Source organism: Tachysurus fulvidraco, chromosome 19 (assembly GCF_022655615.1).
Source record: "Tachysurus fulvidraco isolate hzauxx_2018 chromosome 19, HZAU_PFXX_2.0, whole genome shotgun sequence".
Classification (NCBI taxonomy): domain Eukaryota; kingdom Metazoa; phylum Chordata; class Actinopteri; order Siluriformes; family Bagridae; genus Tachysurus; species Tachysurus fulvidraco.
The window spans coordinates 19,347,595-19,367,594 of NC_062536.1; the positions used below are offsets into that span (position 1 = coordinate 19,347,595).

At 43.8% G+C, this 20,000-nt stretch overlaps 2 protein-coding genes across 20 annotated transcripts in view; both read right to left on the reverse strand.

Annotated features, from left to right (window-relative positions):
• The window catches only part of nup107 (nucleoporin 107), a 17,718-nt gene extending 5,704 nt beyond the window's left edge, over positions 1-12,014 (reverse strand). Inside the window, exons 1-15 of one of the 2 annotated variants that reach the window (XM_047804342.1) lie at positions 11,859-12,014; positions 10,939-11,018; positions 10,310-10,414; positions 10,119-10,228; positions 9,393-9,522; positions 9,056-9,159; positions 8,653-8,780; positions 8,372-8,420; positions 8,198-8,269; positions 7,823-7,911; positions 7,497-7,689; positions 6,920-7,010; positions 4,975-5,054; positions 4,393-4,452; positions 723-868 (exon numbers count right to left, since the gene is read on the reverse strand). In XM_047804342.1, coding sequence (XP_047660298.1) covers positions 723-868; positions 4,393-4,452; positions 4,975-5,054; positions 6,920-7,010; positions 7,497-7,689; positions 7,823-7,911; positions 8,198-8,269; positions 8,372-8,420; positions 8,653-8,780; positions 9,056-9,159; positions 9,393-9,522; positions 10,119-10,228; positions 10,310-10,414; positions 10,939-11,018; positions 11,859-11,866 — 1,445 coding nt within the window. In that variant the 5' untranslated portion in view covers positions 11,867-12,014. The remainder of the gene's footprint in view (positions 1-722; positions 869-4,392; positions 4,453-4,974; positions 5,055-6,919; positions 7,011-7,496; positions 7,690-7,822; positions 7,912-8,197; positions 8,270-8,371; positions 8,421-8,652; positions 8,781-9,055; positions 9,160-9,392; positions 9,523-10,118; positions 10,229-10,309; positions 10,415-10,938; positions 11,019-11,858) is intronic. The other variant, XM_047804343.1, reaches the window with a different exon arrangement.
• Positions 12,015-14,800: 2,786 nt separating this feature from the next.
• Positions 14,801-20,000, reverse strand: part of magi2a (membrane associated guanylate kinase, WW and PDZ domain containing 2a) — a 114,730-nt gene continuing 109,530 nt past the window's right edge. For 9 of the 18 annotated variants that reach the window (XM_047804025.1, XM_047804024.1, XM_047804023.1 and 6 more), the window contains one exon: positions 14,801-19,422. In XM_047804025.1, the coding sequence (XP_047659981.1) occupies positions 18,830-19,422 (593 nt within the window). In that variant the 3' untranslated portion in view covers positions 14,801-18,829. The remainder of the gene's footprint in view (positions 19,423-20,000) is intronic. The other 9 variants (XM_047804031.1, XM_047804027.1, XR_007138654.1 and 6 more) reach the window with 8 other exon arrangements.

Genomic DNA, 20,000 nt, shown 5'->3' on the forward strand with positions numbered 1-20,000 from the left:
AGCATAAAGGGGCGTGTCTTGTCAATATGCGGCAGAGAGAGCGTTCATTGCGCTTGTCTGACATTAGCATAAAGGGGCGTGTCTTGTCAATATGTGGCAGAGAGAGCGTTCATTGTGCATGTCTGACATTAGCATAAAGGGGCGTGTCTTGTCAATATGCCATGGAGAGAGTGTTCAGTATGCATGTCTCACATAAGCATAAAGGGGCGTGTCTTGTCAACACGCTGTGGAGAGAGCGTTCATTGCGCATGTCTGACATTAGCATAAAGGGGCGTGCCTTGTCCATATGCGGCAGAGAGAGCATTCAGTGCGCATGTCTGACATTAGCCTCTGCCGTTACCTCTGCCTCGGGTTCTAGGTGTTGAACGTCGTCTTCCACGTGAAACGGAGATAAACCTTTCACGGTACAACACACAGTACTACAAAAACACATCTGTATTACCATAATATTACTTATTGTGTTCATTTACTGATAAAAAATATCCCCTCGGCCAGCTGCGTATGTGAGTGGGGTGGAGCTATCAAAACAGGGGTGACACCCATAGGGTTAGGGGCATGTTTTGTTTTGTTGATTTCAAATGTCAACATTGGCTTACAAACATCGTGCACCCCACCTTTAATCAAATGCCTGCAAATCAGCATTTTATTCTCTTCACAAGCTTGTAACCATCTTTAAAAGTGATTTCTCTGGCAGTGAGCGTCCGGTGTAGATGAGTGCTCACCTGGCCTCCAGGTACTCTCTGGGAAGTTCATCCAATTCTTCATGGCTCAGTCCTGAGGATCGCAGCTCCTGCTCTAACAGTGAGTCCACCAACACACGGAAATACGCCCAAACTGTATCCGCCCATGACTCACATACCGGCAACAACTACATCAACAAAGGGGGAGACAGAGAGAGAGAGAGAGAGAGAGAGAGAGAGAGAGAGAGAGAGAGAGAGAGAGAGAGAGAGAGAGAGATGAGTGTTTTCTCATAAAAAATAAACTTGATATAAAACGGAAAGCCGTCATTTTCCGGACTGATCCCCGGTTAACAGAAGAGCGGCTAAACTCTCAGGACAAGGACAGATTTGAGAAAAGGACAAATAAGCGCACATTTACACAAGGCACCAAGGTAAGAACCTCCAAACTACACAATGCTTTTTATATTGTAAATAAAAACATTTTCTATAATTAAGTTTAACTTCACTAAAACAGAGTGTGAGCCATGGCTGGTGAAATCAGGACAAACCTCCATTCCCTGCTCATAACCTACCCAGAGTATGTGGAAGATAAACGTGCATATAAACACGAGCTACTGAGAAAACACCCAGAAACTCTCAGAGCAGATGTATCTAAAACAGACAAAGTCACTGATCTCCTGTTCTACACTCAACGCACTGACGCCTGGCACGAGGCTCTCTGTAGTCGCTACACAAACCGTACAACAAGGAATATAGATCATGGCAGACAGATAAAAATAAAGGGAAACGGCAGGGACGGTGGTCCTCTGACTGTGAACATCTACTGCAGTGGAATAGTCATGTTCCAGGGAAGTGAAGCCAGACTCCGTTCTGTTCCAGATGACTTTGAAATCTTAAAAGCCCTGAGTAATATACAGCGCCATGGGCACCAAGGCCATGACCCGGGGCGCCAAGGCCATGACCCGGGGCACCAAGGCCATGACCCGGGGCACCAAGACCATGACCCGGGGCACCAAGACCATGACCCGGGGCACCAAGGCCAGGACCGGGGGCACCAAGACTATGACCCGGGGCGCCAAGAACAAGACCCGGGGCGCCGAGACCACGACCCGGGGCGCCGAGACCACGACCCGGGGCACCCAGACCACGACCCGGGGCACCCAGACCACGACCCGGGGCACCCAGACCACGACCCGGGGCACCGAGACCACGCCCGGGGCACCGAGACCACGACCCGGGGCACCGAGACCACGACCCGGGGCACCGAGACCACGACCCGGGGCACCGAGACCACGACCCGGGGCACCGAGGCCACGACCCGGGACACCGAGACCACGACCCGGAGCACAAAGACCACGACCCGGAGCACAGAGACAACGACCCGGGGCACCGAGACCACGACCCGGAGCACCGAGACCACGACCCGGGACACCGAGACCACGACAGAGTCGCCTAGCTTTCAGCAGGGACCACCAAACCCCCAGCTAGAGCCAGCAAGCCTATAGTAAAGGCCATGAAAGCCACAGCCTGTCCAATCATGTACATTACTGCATTGGGCAGATGCTCTTAAACATCCTGTCTGTATCTGATGCTGAGAAGCTAGTTCATGCGTTCATGACCTCTAGACTGGACTACTGTAATGCATTACTAGGTGGTTGTCCTGCATCATTAATAAATAGGTTACAGTTAGTCCAAAATGCAGCTGCCAGAGTTCTCACTAGGACAAGAAAGTATGACCTTTAACCCCAATGTTATCATCTCTACATTGGCTACCTGTTAAGTTTAGAATTGACTACAAACTGCTGCTACTTACGTACAAGGCTCTTAATGGTTTAGCTCCCATGTATCTAACTAGTCTTCTAACACGTTACAATCCTTCACGCTCTCTGAGATCACAAAACTCAGGACTTCTGCTAGTTCCCAGAATACCTAAGTCTACTAAAGGTGGTAGAGCGTTTTCTTATCTAGCTCCCAAACTTTGGAATAGTCTTCCTGATAGTGTTCGGGGCTCAGACACACTTTCCCAGTTTAAATGTAGATTAAAAACTCATCTCTTTAGTCAGACGTACACATAATACATCCCATAATATTGTGCACGATTACATCAGACTTGCTAATATTATGAACAGCAGATACGTTGATTCCTCTCCACTGCATCTACCAGCTCCATATACCAAGTAGGGTTGCAAAATTCCGGGAATTTTCAAGGCTGGAAACATTCCATGGGAAATAACGGGAACATATGGGAATAAACTGGGAATTAAAAAAAAAAAAAAAAGGCAAAAAATGCAGGGTTGCCCCCCCACAAACACTCACTTGAGAAAAAAATGCTTCATTTTACATTTTGATTGGGACTTTTTTAGAAGGGCAAAGTGTGAGGGATGCTTTCATTTTACAGCAATCATAGTGAAATATGTTTATTACAATTATTAAGTTCATTATGTTTATTACAAGCTTAATGTTTATTATGATTTTGTGTTACTCAATGAAATAATCAATTAAAGTTCTACTTACAATTAAATCAGTCAAGACGACATTTCTTAAAATGTGTATTACCTTACATGCCTGTCTGCTTATGACCAAACAATGTTTATTTATGTTTGTATATAATATAGTTTATATACACATTTCCTTATATTTCCAAATAATTCCCATAAATTTCTGTAAAGTTTCTAATTTGTTATATTTCCAAAATTCCCCAGATTAAGTTCCGGTGGAAAGTTTCTGGAAATTTACCGGAAACTTTCCGCCCCTTTGCAACCCTAATACCAATACATACACAATGGGAACTAAATATATCTAATATAAAGCCATCCTTAAAATATTTTGGTTTGCAGTAACAGTAAAAATAAATAAATAAATAAATAAATAAATAAATAAATAAAAAGTTTCAATGTGAAAAAAAAAGTACAGTGTTGGTGATGGTGATTACGTACAGTAGGTATGACGTTAAACAAATTAGCATATCGTGACGTCACTGACTGGGTCTTCGACCCGTGCCTTCGGGCGCATCATCGCAAACCTTATCTTGATGCTGGACAGTTTATCCAGAACTCTGTGCCAAGTTAAAGCGGTGTCCAGCTGTTTTAATGACTTATTTAGATGTATTATGGCGCCCGAACCCGTTAATATTATTTTATTATTATTTAGTTGTTTGAAGAGTAAAAAAAAAAAAAAAAAAGGTCGGCCTTAACGCAAATTTACAACCTGCAAGTCGGTCAGACTTAAAGCAAAAATAAATAAATAAATAAATAAATAAATAAATAAATAAATAAATAAATAAATAAAATTAGTCGGTCCTAAATTGACAGGTTCGTTCGGGTTACGGCAAACAAGAATATTTTTAAGGATGGCCTTAATCTCGAATTTTGTATTCTATTAATCTTTATATCATTCTTTATAATAACCTTTTGTTCTACGCTTATGTTCTGTAAAGCTGCTTTGAGACGACGTTCACTGTTAAAAGCGCCGTAGAAATAAACTTGAGTTGAATCGAATCTTATCCTCTTATCCAGAGTAATGTACAAAAGTGCTGTGAAGTCTCTATGTATAACTAGAGACTCTATCTCTGACTCTATCTACAGTGTCACAGAATAAACGAGTGCTAGTTTAAGTATTACAGGAGACAGCCAGTGACTCTGTGGTTGTGACATCGAGACATTACACACACACACACACACACACACACACACGAGGTCAGACGTGATGTTACCTGTCGGAGGTTTCCGCTCAGCACGGCGTAGATGGCTCGCTCGTACCTGTTGAACTGCTCCTGTAAAGCCACACGTTCACACAACACACATCAGACTCTAAAGTACGCTACACACCGCAGAGCTGCACACGCTCACAGATCAGCTGAAGCTCGGACTAGTTTTCTCTTCTTCTTGTCTTTGTATTTTGAGGCTTTGACAATTCTGTATGTTAACAATCCGTGTCAACAAAGTAGTGTCAAGTTGAGAGAGAGAGAGAGAACTACAGATGTGAGAGAGGAGGAGAGAAAAACGGAAAACGGACAGAGAAAGGGAAAGCGTGACAGAGACAGAGGGAGAGGAGGAGTGAGAGAGAGCGATAGATGTGAGAGAGGAAAAGAGATAAGGGCAGAAAAACAAAATGGTAGGCAGATGTTACAAAAAAGGGAGAGGCACAGACACACAGAGACAGATGTGAGAGACAGACAGATGTGAGAGACAGACAGATGTGAGAGACAGACAGACAGATGTGAGAGACAGACAGATGTGAGACAGACAGACAGACAGAAGTCTGTTGGTGAGACAGATCAGTGTGAAATTCTCACCTCCTCTGCCATCCTCCAACAGCACAATTTCCACACACACCGCTGCGGATTTCCCTCCACTGGCTGCAGTTCCAACGAACCTACACACACACACACACACACACACACACACACACACACACACACACAAACAGGAAATTCTTACTAAATTCCCATTTTGTGTGTGTGTGTATGTGTGTGTGTGGTGAGGGGGGTATGTGCATGCGTGTGTGTGGTGGGGTGCATGCCTGTGTATGTGGGGGTGTGTGTGTGTGTGTATGTGTCTGTGCATGTGGGTGTGTGTGCACGCACGTGGGTGTGTGTGTGCACGCACGTGTGTGTGTGCACACGTGTGCACGCACGTGGGTGTGTGTGTGTGCACACGTGTGCACGCACGTGGGTGTGTGTGTGTGCACACGTGTGCGCGCACGTGGGTGTGTGTGTGTGCGCGCACGTGGGTGTGTGTGTGTGCGCGCACGTGGGTGTGTGTGTGTGCGTGCACGTGGGTGTGTGTGTGTGCGTGCACGTGGGTGTGTGTGTGCGTGCACGTGGGTGTGTGTGTGCGTGCACGTGGGTGTGTGTGTGCGTGCACGTGGGTGTGTGTGTGCGTGCGCGTGGGTGTGTGTGTGCGTGCGCGCGGGTGTGTGTGTGTGCGCGTGCGGGTGTGTGTGCGCGCGTGCGTGCGTGGGTGTGTGTGCGTGCACGTGGGTGTGTGTGCGTGCACGTGGGTGTGTGTGCGTGCACGTGGGTGTGTGTGCGTGCACGTGGGTGTGTGTGCGTGCACGTGGGTGTGTGTGCGTGCACGTGGGTGTGTGTGCGTGCACGTGGGTGTGTGTGCGTGCATGTGGGTGTGTGTGTGTGCATGTGGGTGTGTGTGTGTGCATGTGGGTGTGTGTGTGTGCATGTGGGTGTGTGCATGTGTGTGTGTGTGTGTGCATGTGGGTGTGTGTGTGTGCATGTGGGTGTGTGTGTGTGCATGTGGGTGTGTGTGTGTGCATGTGGGTGTGTGTGTGTGCATGTGGGTGTGTGTGTGTGCATGTGGGTGTGTGTGCATGTGTGTGTGCGTGTGCATGTGTGTGTGCGTGTGCGCGCATGTGGGTGTGCGTGTGTGCGCATGTGGGTGTGCGTGTGCATGTGGGTGTGCGTGTGCATGTGGGTGTGTGTGTGTGTGCATGTGGGTGTGTGTGTGTGTGCATGTGTGTGTGCATGTGGGTGTGTGTGTGTGCATGTGTGTGTGCATGTGCATGTGGGTGTGTGTGCTAGTTAAATTCTAACGTTACATTAGACTTGTGGGTCCTGTGTCTCTTTAACATGAAAGGACAGGGACAAGGTAACTCAGGGTATCATCTGTCTCTGTGCCATTTGTCCCGTTGTTTAAGGTGGCCATTTGTTTCAAGGTCTGAGCAAGACTGTTATGTTAGTGGGGTTAAGGGTGAAATCCCAGGATCTGGTGTGGGGGCTGTCACATCGCTCCATGCTTTGATTGTCACCCGAGTGTTTTGTCTCTATCTGATGGGACTGCCCCTAAAATGGGTATATTTACAATGTATTACAACTGTAAGTCAGACGTGATGACTGCAGCGCCTGTGCAGGGACGCTCTGACTTACAGACTCGTTTCATCGTGTATCTACAATAAAGATTACTGCACAAGGATGTCCAAGTCTCCTGGTCTTCTCTGGGAAACGGTTACAACAGTGGGTGTGTGGGTGGGGGGGTGTGTATGCGTGTTTGTGTGTGTGCATTGTGTGCATTGTGTGCGTGTGGGTGGGTGTGTGGAGGTGTGTGTGTGTGCGCGTGTGTGTGTCTGTGGGTGTGTGTGCATGTGTGAGTGTGGGTGGGTGTGTGGGGGTCTGCATGCGTGTGTGTGTGTGTGTGTGCATGTGAGTGTGTGTATGTGTTTGTGGGTGTGTGTGCATGTGTGCGCGCGCGCGTGTGTGTGTGGTGTGTGTGTGAGGAAAATCTGACCTTTACTGTAGTTGGGGTCATGGTAAAGTTTCCAACCCTCCAGGGTGGCAGCACGCCAGGCCTGACCACATCTCTTACACAGCCTCTGAGCCTACACACACGCACATGCGTGCACGCACACACACACACACACACACACACACACACACACACACACACACACACACGCACATGAGCACACACACACACACAGAATGGGAGAAATAAAGTCTGTGTGTTGCAATTAATAAAATCAACATACTGAAAAGAAATTGTATATTAAAAATCTATCTGTCTGTCTGTCTCACTGTCTGTCTCACTGTCTGTCTGTCTCACTCTCTGTCTGTCTCACTGTCTGTCTGTCTCACTGTCTGTCTGTCTCACTGTCTGTCTGTCTCACTGTCTGTCTGTCTCACTCTCTGTCTGTCTCACTGTCTGTCTGTCTCACTCTCTGTCTGTCTCACTGTCTGTCTGTCTCACTCTGTTTTTATTTATCTCTCCCCTTTTCTATCTCTCTCTCACACACACACACACACACACACACACACACACACACACACACACACACACACACACACACACACACACACACACACACCTCATCGGTCATGCCGGCGCGGATGAGTGTGTAGATGTATCTGAGCAGACGGGCGTCGTCCTCTCTGTCCAGGTCTGCTAGCGGCCGTTTCTGTCTGATGGGGGCGTCGGGGTCCAGCTCGGTCACCAGCGGTCTGCTGAAGGACACACTGGTCTGATCCCTCCTCAGCTTCAGTGTGTGTAGAGTGTTCTCCCTACACACACACACACACACACACACACACACACACACACACACACACACACACACACACACACACACAGTAAAACACTCCAGCGTGGTGCTGTTATAGAGAACAGATCAACAGTTCCATGTGTTGTTCTCACCAGTACACAGACTTGGCGTAGTATTCAATATTATCTGAGAAATCACCAATCTCGTCTTTGGCAATGCTCTCGAGCCAGTCCACTACCAGCTACACACACACACACACACACACACACACACACACACACACACACACACACACACAGGTAAAGAAAAAAATAATAATAATTTTGGTGAAACTTGGTACATATAATGTGCGTGTCTGTGTGTACGTGTGTGTGTACATTTGTGTTTACATGTGTGTGTGTGTGTGTGTGCGTACATGTGTGTGTGTGTACATGTGTGTACACGTGTGTGTGTACGTACATGTGTGTGTGTGTGTGTACATGTGTGTGTGTGTGTGTGCATGTACGTGTGTGTACATGTGTGTGTACCTGGCTCTGTCGAACCATGCTGTCCCTCTGAAAGAACTGCTCCATTATAGACTTCTCACTTTCACTGGGAGACTGATACAGAACACATTGTTACTCTCACACACACACACACACACACACACACACACACACACACACAAACACACACACACACTCTTTTCAAACATCACTTACACTTATGTCCATCATCAGTCCGTCCTCCATAGCTGTCTGAATCCTATCCCTGTGTGAGTGTGTGTGTGTGTGAGTGTGTGAGAGAGAAAGTGAGACAGAACATTTAAATTGTCTTGACAGCAAGAATAAATCTGCATCAATCTTTTATTATCAGTCTTCTCAAAGCTATGCCAATGCTTAGGAATGACTGTATGTGTGTGTGTGTGTGTGTGTGTGTGTGTGTGTGTGTGTGTGTGTGTGTGTGTGTGTGTGTGTGTGTGTGTGTGTGTGTGTGTGTGTACCTGTACAGTGAGGTGATGAGCCTCCAGGTGACTGTTTCCTGCTGCAGAAGCCAGGTGATGCTGGCTGTTTTAGAGGATTTCTGTTGACTGGAAGATGAGCGCAGAACCAGCTTCTGCAGTGTGTTCACCTAAAACACACACACACACACACACACACACACACACACACACACACACACACACACACACACACACACACACACACACACACACACACACATCACAACCTGTAAAAGACTCCAGAGGGTTTATCAGAAATGTAGCGTGGTGTATGTGTGTATGTGAGTGTGTGCAGGTGTGCGTGTGGGTGGGTGTATGTGTGTTTATGTGTGAGTATGTGTATTTATGTGTGTGTATATGTGTGTATATGTGTGTATATGTGTGTGTGTGTTTGTGTTTGTACCTTATCTTTACAGATTGCCTCATAGTCCTCCAGCAGATCAAACACAGCGGTGGAGGAGTGACGCAGATATGACTGTAGAAAATCAGGGAACAGACTGACTGATGCTGAGAGAGAGAGAGAGAGAGAGAGAGAGAGAGAGAGAGAGAGAGAGAGAGAACATAGAAAGAGTGAGATATGGGAAAAAAGGTCACTTATGCCATTTTTCTTATTTGTTTTTATTGTTTAACACGCATCTGTGTGTCTGTGAGTGTGTGTTTGTGTCTGTGTGTGTCTGTGAGTGTGTGTTTGTGTCTGTGTGTGTGTGTGTGCGTGTATGTGCGCGTGTGTGTGTGCATACCAGCCTCTCCTGGATCCTCCTCCTTCAGCATAATGCCGCTCATGTTCATCTCCTCTGTGAAGCTGCCATCACCCAGTACAGACAGAGGAGATGGGTACAGACTGTTGGTCCAGTCGCTGTCATCCAGGTTCTGCCAATCACACACACACACACACACACACACACACACACACACACACACACACACACCTCATTTCTGTGATTTATGATGATGTTAACTGATCAGAGTGTTAGAATGCATGTGAGTGTGTGTGTGTGTGTTCATTCATTCATGCGTACATGTGTGTGCGCATGTATGTGTGTAAGTGTGTGAGCATATATGTGTGCATATGTGTACATAAGTGTGTCTGTGTGTGTGTGTGTACATAAGTGTGTATGTGTGTGTATGTATATATGTGTATGTGTGTATATATGTGTATGTGTGTGTGTATATATGTGTATGTGTGTGTATATGTATATATGTGTATGTGTGTGTGTATGTGTATATGTGTATATGTGTGTGTGTATGTGTATATGTGTATGTGTGTGTGTATGTGTATATGTGTATGTGTGTATGTATGTGTGTTTGTGTGTATGTGTATGTGTGTGTATGTATATATGTGTTTGTATGTGTGTATATGTGTGTGTGTGTGTGTGTGTGTATGTGTGTTTGTATGTGTGTGTATGTATATATATGTGTGTGTGTGTGTATATATGTGTGTGTGTGTGTGTGTGTGTGTCCCTCACCATGGTGAAGCTGCCTTTGGGCCGTGGCGTGTGCACGAAGCGAGACGACCTGTTCCCGGTGCCCAAGATGGCCGACACATCTGGGTTTTTAAGCGCACTTCTCGGGGTGACTGTGTACAACAACATGTTCACTCAGACACATCTGCATTAAAGAGAACACACGCATTATTTAAAACCATCAGGGGTCTTACACGTCTGCTTGAGCAGAGATCCGGGGGTCTGACGCAGCAGGGGTCGCGCCGGGGTCACGGCATCAGTGACGGCGGCTGAAGGAGACTCATCCTGTGCCAAAGGGACTGGGAGAGGTGGTTAAGGTGCAAACACACAGGAGGGGGCAACTAACAGTGCAGCTCTATTATCTGTGGCAATGTACGACTACTTAAGCAGATATTTAGTGTAACAACGTGTTAATGTTAGAATTTATTAGTTACATTTACAGCATTTAAAAAAAAAACTTACACAGACAAGGAAAAAAAAGCTAGTTTAAGTGTTTTAGGAAGATGAAGGTCAGCTACAGGAGCCAGTGGTGGAGCTCAGCAGTGTGGTGGTGTGGAGAACTTCGGCAGGTTGAAGACAAGTCACACAGCTGCATTATGGATCATTTACAGAAGGTGAACTGTGTTCATATGTAGACCTGACAGAGAGAGCTGCAGTAGTCCAGTGTTGACATGACAAGATACTGAACACGAACCTGAGCAGCCCGTGTGGGGAAAATACGGCTGATGGTGTAGTTGATGTTACTGATAGTTATGATGATGGACATTAATGAGACATGGAAAAGTTTTACACTGATCGAGCTCCACGTCCTTGGTAAGGATACACGCCACCTTTTTGTGTGAGCTTTTCCTTCGGGCGGCTCGTGTCACTTCTGATTCTCGGACCACTGGGGAGTTCAGACTCCTAAACACACACACACACACACACACACACACACACACACACACACACAACAGGTCACTAACAGTCTTATAACCCGCCTCCATCACGTTCTGCATGAGAGGCTTGAGAGGAGTCGCTCATGGGGTCAGACCGTAAGTCAGATAAGAAGCAATGTGTGAAGTGTGTTTCAGGCTTCATCTGTATCGTGGTGTACAGTGTTGTGTAACTTTTATACAGTTTATAGATCCAGCTTCACCTCCCGGACCTTTATCTATAGCTCTGTATCTATTTATACAGATATACACAAGTTTTATATGATTTACTTTCCAACAGGATCAACCCTCAGAACGACTCGGTGAGTCGGTTCACTCTTACAAACAGCTCAGAGGTCTTTTAAAGCGCCAAACATCTCGATTTTAAACTACACTTCAGAGACAGAAGGAAATAAATCGCAGAAAAATAGTTTTTATATATACATACATAAAAAAAACCAAAAAAAAAAAAACCAAATCATTCGTACGAGTCGCCTGTAAACCTTCACCTGAAAGAGCCGGTTCAAAGAGCCGAGTAGTTCGAGTTCGACACATGACCGGTTATTATTATTATTAACCAAAACACTTTACTCTATAAAGGTATTTTACATCATATCCCCAGAGTTTAATGTTTAATTCTGTTTGATTTAACGGATAAATATTTACACACAACATTAAATCCTCGTGAATGTTGACATGTGAGCTTTTGCTAGTTAGCTTACTAACAAGCTAACAAATCAGCCAGCTTACTAAATTAACCGCTCCGATAACGAGTAGACAAAACAAAAATATCACAAACGTCATAACAATATAAAATTATAATATTTACCAGTCCATGATGACTGTAATTAAGTCTTATAGCTGTGATTAGCCAACGTTTTGTAATGCGGCTAGTTTTGCGCCTTCGGATCCTCCAGTCGGTTCAGTCCCAATCCGCGTTCGTTACTATCCCTAGTGCACTAAACAGGGTGCACGAGCCGCATTAAACCCTATAGATAGTGTACGGATGTAGGCAGCACATAGCGGTATGGGATTACACCCCGCTCCTTCGTTGGTTCTTAATGAACACATAAGACACTTTAACGGTTCGCCATCTAGTGGCGAGTAATATAAATGACACAATTTACAGAAATTTTATTTATTTAAACATGTAATGAATGAATGAATGATCATTAATGATTTATAATTATTTAATAAATAATAATTCAGATATTTATCTGAAATTCTTTTGATTCCATGAGACGTGATTTTATTTTGTTAGTTCGTTTTGTTTTCTATTATTGTTTAGACATTAACGATTGACACATTTTTTGTTTTGTTCTACAGTAGATGCCATAAATATTCACCCCTTTGTACTTTTCCAGATTTAACCAGGTACTGAAACGGATCATGATCTGTTTTCTGCACTAAACCCTGCAGCCTGCTTTTTTTCTGCTTTCAACTGTGATTCACTGAGTCGATTCACAGGCTCACTAACATTAAAAGAACCGACTCTTTTTTCCCCCCGAACCGATTGTGGTCAGGTTTTTACTATGAATCATTTTACTCCAACGAACAGCTCAGAAAGAGCTTTTGATTCATTCATTCATTCATTCATTCAAATCAGAACCAGAATCAGAATAAGAAGGAGTTTTATTGCCTTTAAGTGTGCAGTTTTAGTTCCAGCAACACACAGAAAATAAAAATAAGATGAGAATAAAAAATAAGAAATGAACAAACACAACTACATATCTGTCAAAACAAATAGACAAAAATAAAAAAATTAAAATGAAAAATAAACAAATTGTATATACAGTTGTACAATAAATGAAGCACGATGCTGGCAGCGTCACCGAGAGTCGCCTTCATGGCTGTTTAACGCTGTTTTATATTTAAGATATTGCTGCTACGCAAACTTCTCTGAGATCTTAGACAAAGAGTAAATGATTTTATTTATCACTGATTAACGTACAGACGATTCAGACGTCCGAATCCGTATGTAACCGATCCTTAAATTACACTCGGTTTGCTTCATCTGACCTTTTGAGACATAAACAGTAGACCTGTTGTGAGACCCTGGCAGGTAGGACGGAGTTACAGGAATCTGCCTAGGCTTTAATACTTGTTCTCTGCCAATAAACCTAAATAAATGTACAATAATGTACCTAAATAATGTACCTAAGTAAAGATACACCTCAACCAATTATTAACTTATCCCTCAGAAGACAGACAGGAATAGATAGTACAAAGAGAAGGAAAAATAGGGAAAGAAAAGTGAAACGTAAGGTGAATAGACAAAGGAAAATTGATGTAAAAATACAAAAGGTTAAATAGTTGGTTGAAAAGTTGAGAGATTTGAATATGAATGTTTAGAAGAAGACACCGAGGGATTAGACGCTGTACGTAGACAGCTGGAAGAAGATTCCAAAAGAAAAGAAGATTATAAAAGAAGATTATAATGCATTATGTTTTATTATGTTTTATTTTCAGAAGTTCAGGAGAATAGTTCTCTGTATAGCTTTTCTTTTTCTTATGTCCATGTATTCTCATGTGTAGAATTGATAAGATCCATTCATTCATTCATTTTCTACCGCTTTATCCGAACTTCTCGGGTCACGGGGAGCCTGTGCCTATCTCAGGCGTCATCGGGCATCAAGGCAGGATACACCCTGGACGGAGTGCCAACCCATCACAGGGCACACACACTCTCATTCACTCACTCACACACACTACGGACAATTTTCCAGAGATGCCAATCAACCTACCATGCATGTCTTTGGACCGGGGGAGGAAACCGGAGTACCCGGAGGAAACCCCCGAGGCACGGGGAGAACATGCAAACTCCACACACACAAGGCGGAGACGGGAATCGAACCCCCAACCCTGGAGGTGTGAGGCAAACGTGCTAACCACTAAGCCACCGTGCCTCCCCTGATTGATAAGATTAATGTTGCTTATTTTAACCGTGAACTTAAATGATGTTTCTTGTAGTGAAAGCTTAAAAGCCCACTGTGCATTCGCTGGGAGTAATCTGCACACAAAGTGTTTCGACGCTCGCTGACGAATTCGACGGTGAGAGAAAGCTTCAATCATTTATAATCACAGCTTGGCAGCTGCAGGAAGTTAAACCGTAACCATGTGACCATATATAGAAGTGTTAAATTTATAAATAAGATAAAAACATGAGTAGGACTCAGAGGGTCACAGACGAGAAATGTTTGGGGGAACGAGATTTCATGTTGGCCCAAGGGGGGACAGACTCGTCAGCGAAAGTACATCGTGTGTGCGTACTATTGTAGACAGCCTTAGTGCATGTTATACTCTGTGTGCATCAGAGAACAAACACAAGCTTACACTCGGAGAGTGTTCGATTATTTTGATTACTTTACATATATTACACACATTTATCTGTATTACGTTGCTTTTAATAAAAACAAGGCCTCCCGTTGTGAGGACCCTGAAAAGACAAAAAGGTCTAAGTCTGACTCCTTCATTTAAAGATTCAAACAATATATTAGGGAGAAGAACTTGAAGAGGATCCTTTGTTAGAAGACCGAGGGACTTCGAAGGACACCTGCGTTCAAGGTAAGACCAACTCTGATAGTTGATCTTGTGTTTTCCAAATGAACCCGTGCAAACAGGGACACATTCCTTAGTGGGATTGTGGAAGGGTTTCCTACGGAATCCGATATGTGTCACTAAGGGACTCGTACGTCAGTATAAATGACTTCAGACCTGATCTGAGTCTAAATAAAAAAAGAAATAAATGACAGCCGAGACGTTTAGTGAAGATATTTTACACCATAGCAAGATTTTATTTGTCAGTATTTATACAATAAACAAGTCGTCCTGCAAAAGTTATTATATCTGTAGAGATGCATTTCATAAAAAATAGCTGATGTACAGTCTTTGTGTGTGTTTGTGTGTGTGTGTGTGTGTGTGTCTAAAGTATTGTCTAATAGTATAGAATATTACACAGTGATTCAGATCCCAGTCCCTCATCATCGTTTTCATCATCATCGTTGTCGTCGTCATGCCAACAATCAGATACATCAAAAGCTTGACAATAGTGTTAGTGATGTCATAAAAACCTGAAAGAACAAATTCTTGTGGACTATAAGGAGAAAAACCCTGTGTGTGTGTGTGTGTGTGTGTGTGTGTGTGTGTGTGTGTGTGTGTGTGTGTGTGTGTGTGTTGCACCACCCTGAGGCTGATTCTTTTCCCATAACAGAAGTGTTTTATTTTTCTGCTGCTGCAGCAATTTACCAACGATTACAGTGTTGAATTTAACTACAGGTTACAGTTTTTATCCGTTTATAGTTACATTCGGTTCAGAACAACAACAAAAATGTAGATCAGTGTGTAGATTGTGGATCATATAAAATATCATATTCTTGTGTGTGCGTGTGTGTGTGTGTGTGTGTTAGTTAGTTAGTTAGTTAGTTAGTTAGTTAGTTAGTCTAGACAGATAGATAGAGAAGGATGAATCACTGTAGAGATTTAAGACGATTAATAAACCTGAGAGTTTGTAGGAAAGTGTGTGTGTGTGTGTGTGTGTGTGTGTGTGTGTGTGTGTGTGTGTGTGTGTGTGTGTGTTAGTTAGTGAGGTCGATACTCGCTGACCAATCAGAATCTATAGCTGTGGCGAAGTCTGGCCAGTCTGTGTGCTGCTTTACAGTCCCAAATAAAATGAAGGAATCAAATATTGCCTGTGTTAGACAGAGAGACAGACAGACAGGCAGAGAGACAGACAGAGAGACAGATAGATAGAAGATAGATAGATAGATAGATAGATAGATAGATAGATAGATAGATAGATAGATAGATAGATAGATAGATAGATAGATAGACAGACAGACAGACAGACAGCTCATAATAATAATAATAATAATAATAATAATAATAATAATAATAATAATAATCCGTTTTTGAGGAAGGTTGCCAGATTGTTGCTATTGTAACATTATTATAAGCATTATTTTAAGGAGTTAGTGGAAGGAGCCTCCAGTGTCTCAGTGTCTCAATGTCTCAGTGTCTCAGTGTCTCAGTGACAATGAATCACAAGCCACATGTTTTTGTTCCTCTCACTGGTGCAGGTTTGTTTGGAGCTGTGATCGTGTGAGAACCTCAAAGGTAAACATAAACAGGTAAAAAGTACAAAGTGTATTTTAATGAATTCAAAACTGGAATCACTGTGTGCTGTTATGGGAAAATAATCTCACACGCGCACGCACACACACACACACACACACACACACACACACACACACACACACACACACACACACACACACACACACACACACACACTGTGGTTTATTATGAGTCGTGTTTGTGTAAAGAGGTGAGTTTGTAGATATTTGGCTGCTGGTTTCTGAAGTGTGACGTGTTGTACGGAGCGTCACGTCACTCATCACGTGAATTTACCAAGTAATCAGATTTTAAATCAGATTTCTGTGTGTCGTCAAACTCATCTTTGTTTTCTCTCTTCAACTCTCAGCTGTACTGATGTGTGTGTGTGTGTGTGTGTGTGGGTGTGTGTGTGGGTGTGTGTGTGTGTGTAAGATGACGTGATACACACTGCTACATTGCACTTATGTCATGTTCGGTCTTTAAACAGAAAAAACACCGATACAGCCAGAGATCTGAGACAGAAACGTCACAATCGATTGCAGTAAAAAAAAAGTCTCAATTCCAGAAATTTCCGGCTTTTTTTCCCCCAACAAGTTTTTCATCTCACACAGAAGATCATTTCATAGGCACTCTTTTTTATAGAGCTTTATATTTCTATATATAATGTGATATACAGTATTTCTGTAGAACTGATAGTCATTTAAAGTGATTTATTAAAAATACATTTTTTTTAAAAATCTGATTTTTTTAAACCCCAGAATCAAACCTCATGTGACTCATCATCATCATCATCATCATCATCATCATCATCATTACTGCTATAATCATCATCATCATCAACATTACTGCCATCATCATCATCATCATCATCACTGCTACCATCAACATCATCACTATCATCATCATCATCATCATCATCACTACTATCATCATCATCACTATTATCATCACTATCATTATCATCATCATCACTATCATCATAATTACTACCATCATCATCATCATCATCATCATCACTATCATCATCATCTTCATCGTCATCGTCAAGGAGACATTTTGCATATATAAGAAAACAAACACAAATAAATTACGGGCTGAAAAAAAATGCATATTTTCCAGGTGAAGTGAGCACAAAAACACAATCTTTCTAGAATACATTTTTAAATAAAAATAATCTTTGTATATTTTATGGTTGTTTATTTATTAACTGCAAAATAAAAGTGCAACATCATCGTTTCACTCGTTGTAGAACTCTTTATATATTTCTCTATGTCCTGTATATGAGTTATAAGGTGTTTGTGTAGACGTTCTGTATTTTGTCCTTTTATTCTCTGTATGAAAATAGAAGCTCAGGTAACAGAGTGTAGTGTAGCAGCTGGAATGTCAGGAATCGACCGCGTCTTCTTGTGAAAATAAGTGTATCCGAGTTAAAGGACGCTGCGAAGGAAAATTATAGTTCAGAAAAAGAAGAAAAGAGAAATTCACTTCCGTTTGTTTATTGAAATGACGTCGTGTCTGTTTCAGTTCGCTCGAGGTGACGTAATACCACTCAGCCAATCAGAGACCGTCGGGGCGGGGCTAGTCTAATGACCGCTGTAGTTTAGCTGCCACCCTATAACACGAGGACTGTTTGCCTTTTATGGAGATGTGTGGGCGTGGCTAAATGTCTGCACTCCGTAATTTATCATCTGCTATTTTATCCACAAAATCTGTCTGACTTCAATAAACATGGTGCGATTTTTTTCCTTAAAAAAAAAACAAAACACTTTTACACGAAACTTTACCAAACGTCCGATAAACAACGTCGAAAGATTTTAGAACCTTTCGAGACGATCGACAATAATATTCTCAGACATTTTCTCTGAACACACACGAGCAAAAAGAACACAAACAAATATTCTGCAAATCGGACTTTATAACCTTTATATACCGAACTTATTTTTTTTCCAGACAGAAGTGAGAAAGTTTTCTCAGCATTACGTCTGTAAATATTCTCCTATTTTTAGTACCTGAAGCGTAGTAAAGTCACCGTACTCGATGCTGATTGGCTGACAGGATAACGGCAGACGGGAGCAGGAGACCAATCAGAAGGCTCTGAGGAGGAAGAGTAGCGGAGGTTGTGTTGTTGTTGCGAGTGAAACAAGGCCGAGTTTATTTACACGGTCACATCATCTCTCTTTATATAATATAATATAATATAATATTTCTCTAATCATCCACCGGATTTATCTGCAGTTTATTTACTTTTAAGGCAGAATGCACGAGATTAACAGACTCCTGCGATCATCCTCCTACATCCTTCATCATCACCATCATCAGCATCATCATCATCATCATCGTCGTCGTCATTATTTTATTTTCTTTACCGAGGAAATAAGACAGTTGTTAAGGTGGTCGGTGTCGTGTCTTTTGAAAAGAATAATTTAGAAATAAAATGTGAACTTTAAAATGCTGGTCTGTGGGTGCAGGTGGGGGGGGGGGCGGATTTGGGGTCTTCGTGATTCTGAGCAAATCGATTCAAACTGAATCGACTTCCTTCATCCACAAGATGGCGATCTGTTTTTTTTTCTTTCTGTGTGCGATATATCGATCGTCACTTCGGGGCTGAGTGAGCTAATCGAAACAAAACAAATCTAAGCGTGCGTGTGTGTGTGTGTGTGTGTGTGTGTGTGTGTGTGTGTGTGTGTTTTATCTGCTGATGGTGGACGAGGCAGATCGCAGGCTGCTCGGGAGTTTATCCGATCCGGGGATTTTCCACGGCCCTGGGGACACGGTCGCCTTCCTGCTCGCCATGTTGCTGCTGTATTTGGACGTCTTTCTCTCCCCCGTCCCCCTGTCTGGCTCTCGCGCTTGCCCTTTGACCTGCTGCAGGATTCCGACACCCTCCATGCTGCCCCTGTTGACCTCAGCATTGCCTCTCGGGGCTTTAGGCAGGTCTCGTTTCTGCTCTTTGGATCGGCTCTTGTTGGATTCTGCTTTCGTGTCGTCTGAGCGATTCTGGTGCCCCTTGTTCCCACCCGAGCTTCGGCGTCTGGTTCTGCTGCCCTCCCGGTGCCGGTTCTGCCCCCTGCTGGACCCCGTGCCTGCTTTCTCCGGCGCTTTAACACCCTGGTGGCAGCTTTCGGTGGCTTCCGTGTCGATCAGAAGCGTGCAAGGTGGCTCTGTAGATGGGTTCACATGGGATGATGGCGACGTGTTAGTTAAGCTCTCAGGGGGCGGAGCTACTTCTGACACGCTTGAGGAGGCTGTAGGGTTAGGATCCCAGGGGGCGGAGCTATCTGCTAAAACATGGATGGCAATAAATAATTGTAACACACACACACGCACACACACACACGCACACACACACACACACACACACACACACACACACATCCCACAGCACCACACAAACACACACACACACATCCCACAGCACCACACAAACACACACACACACACACATCCCACAGCACCACACACACACACACACACACATCCCACAGCACCACACAAACACACACACACACACACACACAGCCCAAAGCACCACACACACACACACACCAGGCACCGGCAACACACTAGTCACACACACACACGTCCACACACACCAACCACACCCACACACACACCAACCACCAACACACACACCCACACCCACACCACACACAACCACAACCCAACCCAACACACACAACACACTCACATCCCCCAGTCACCACACAACCATCCCCGCAACAACCCCACACACCCACACCAATCCCACATCCACCACACAACCACCCCAACTCCCCCCATAACCACACCCACCCACACATCCACCACACCCCCACAACACCCACACACACACACACCCAAGGCACACACACACCACACA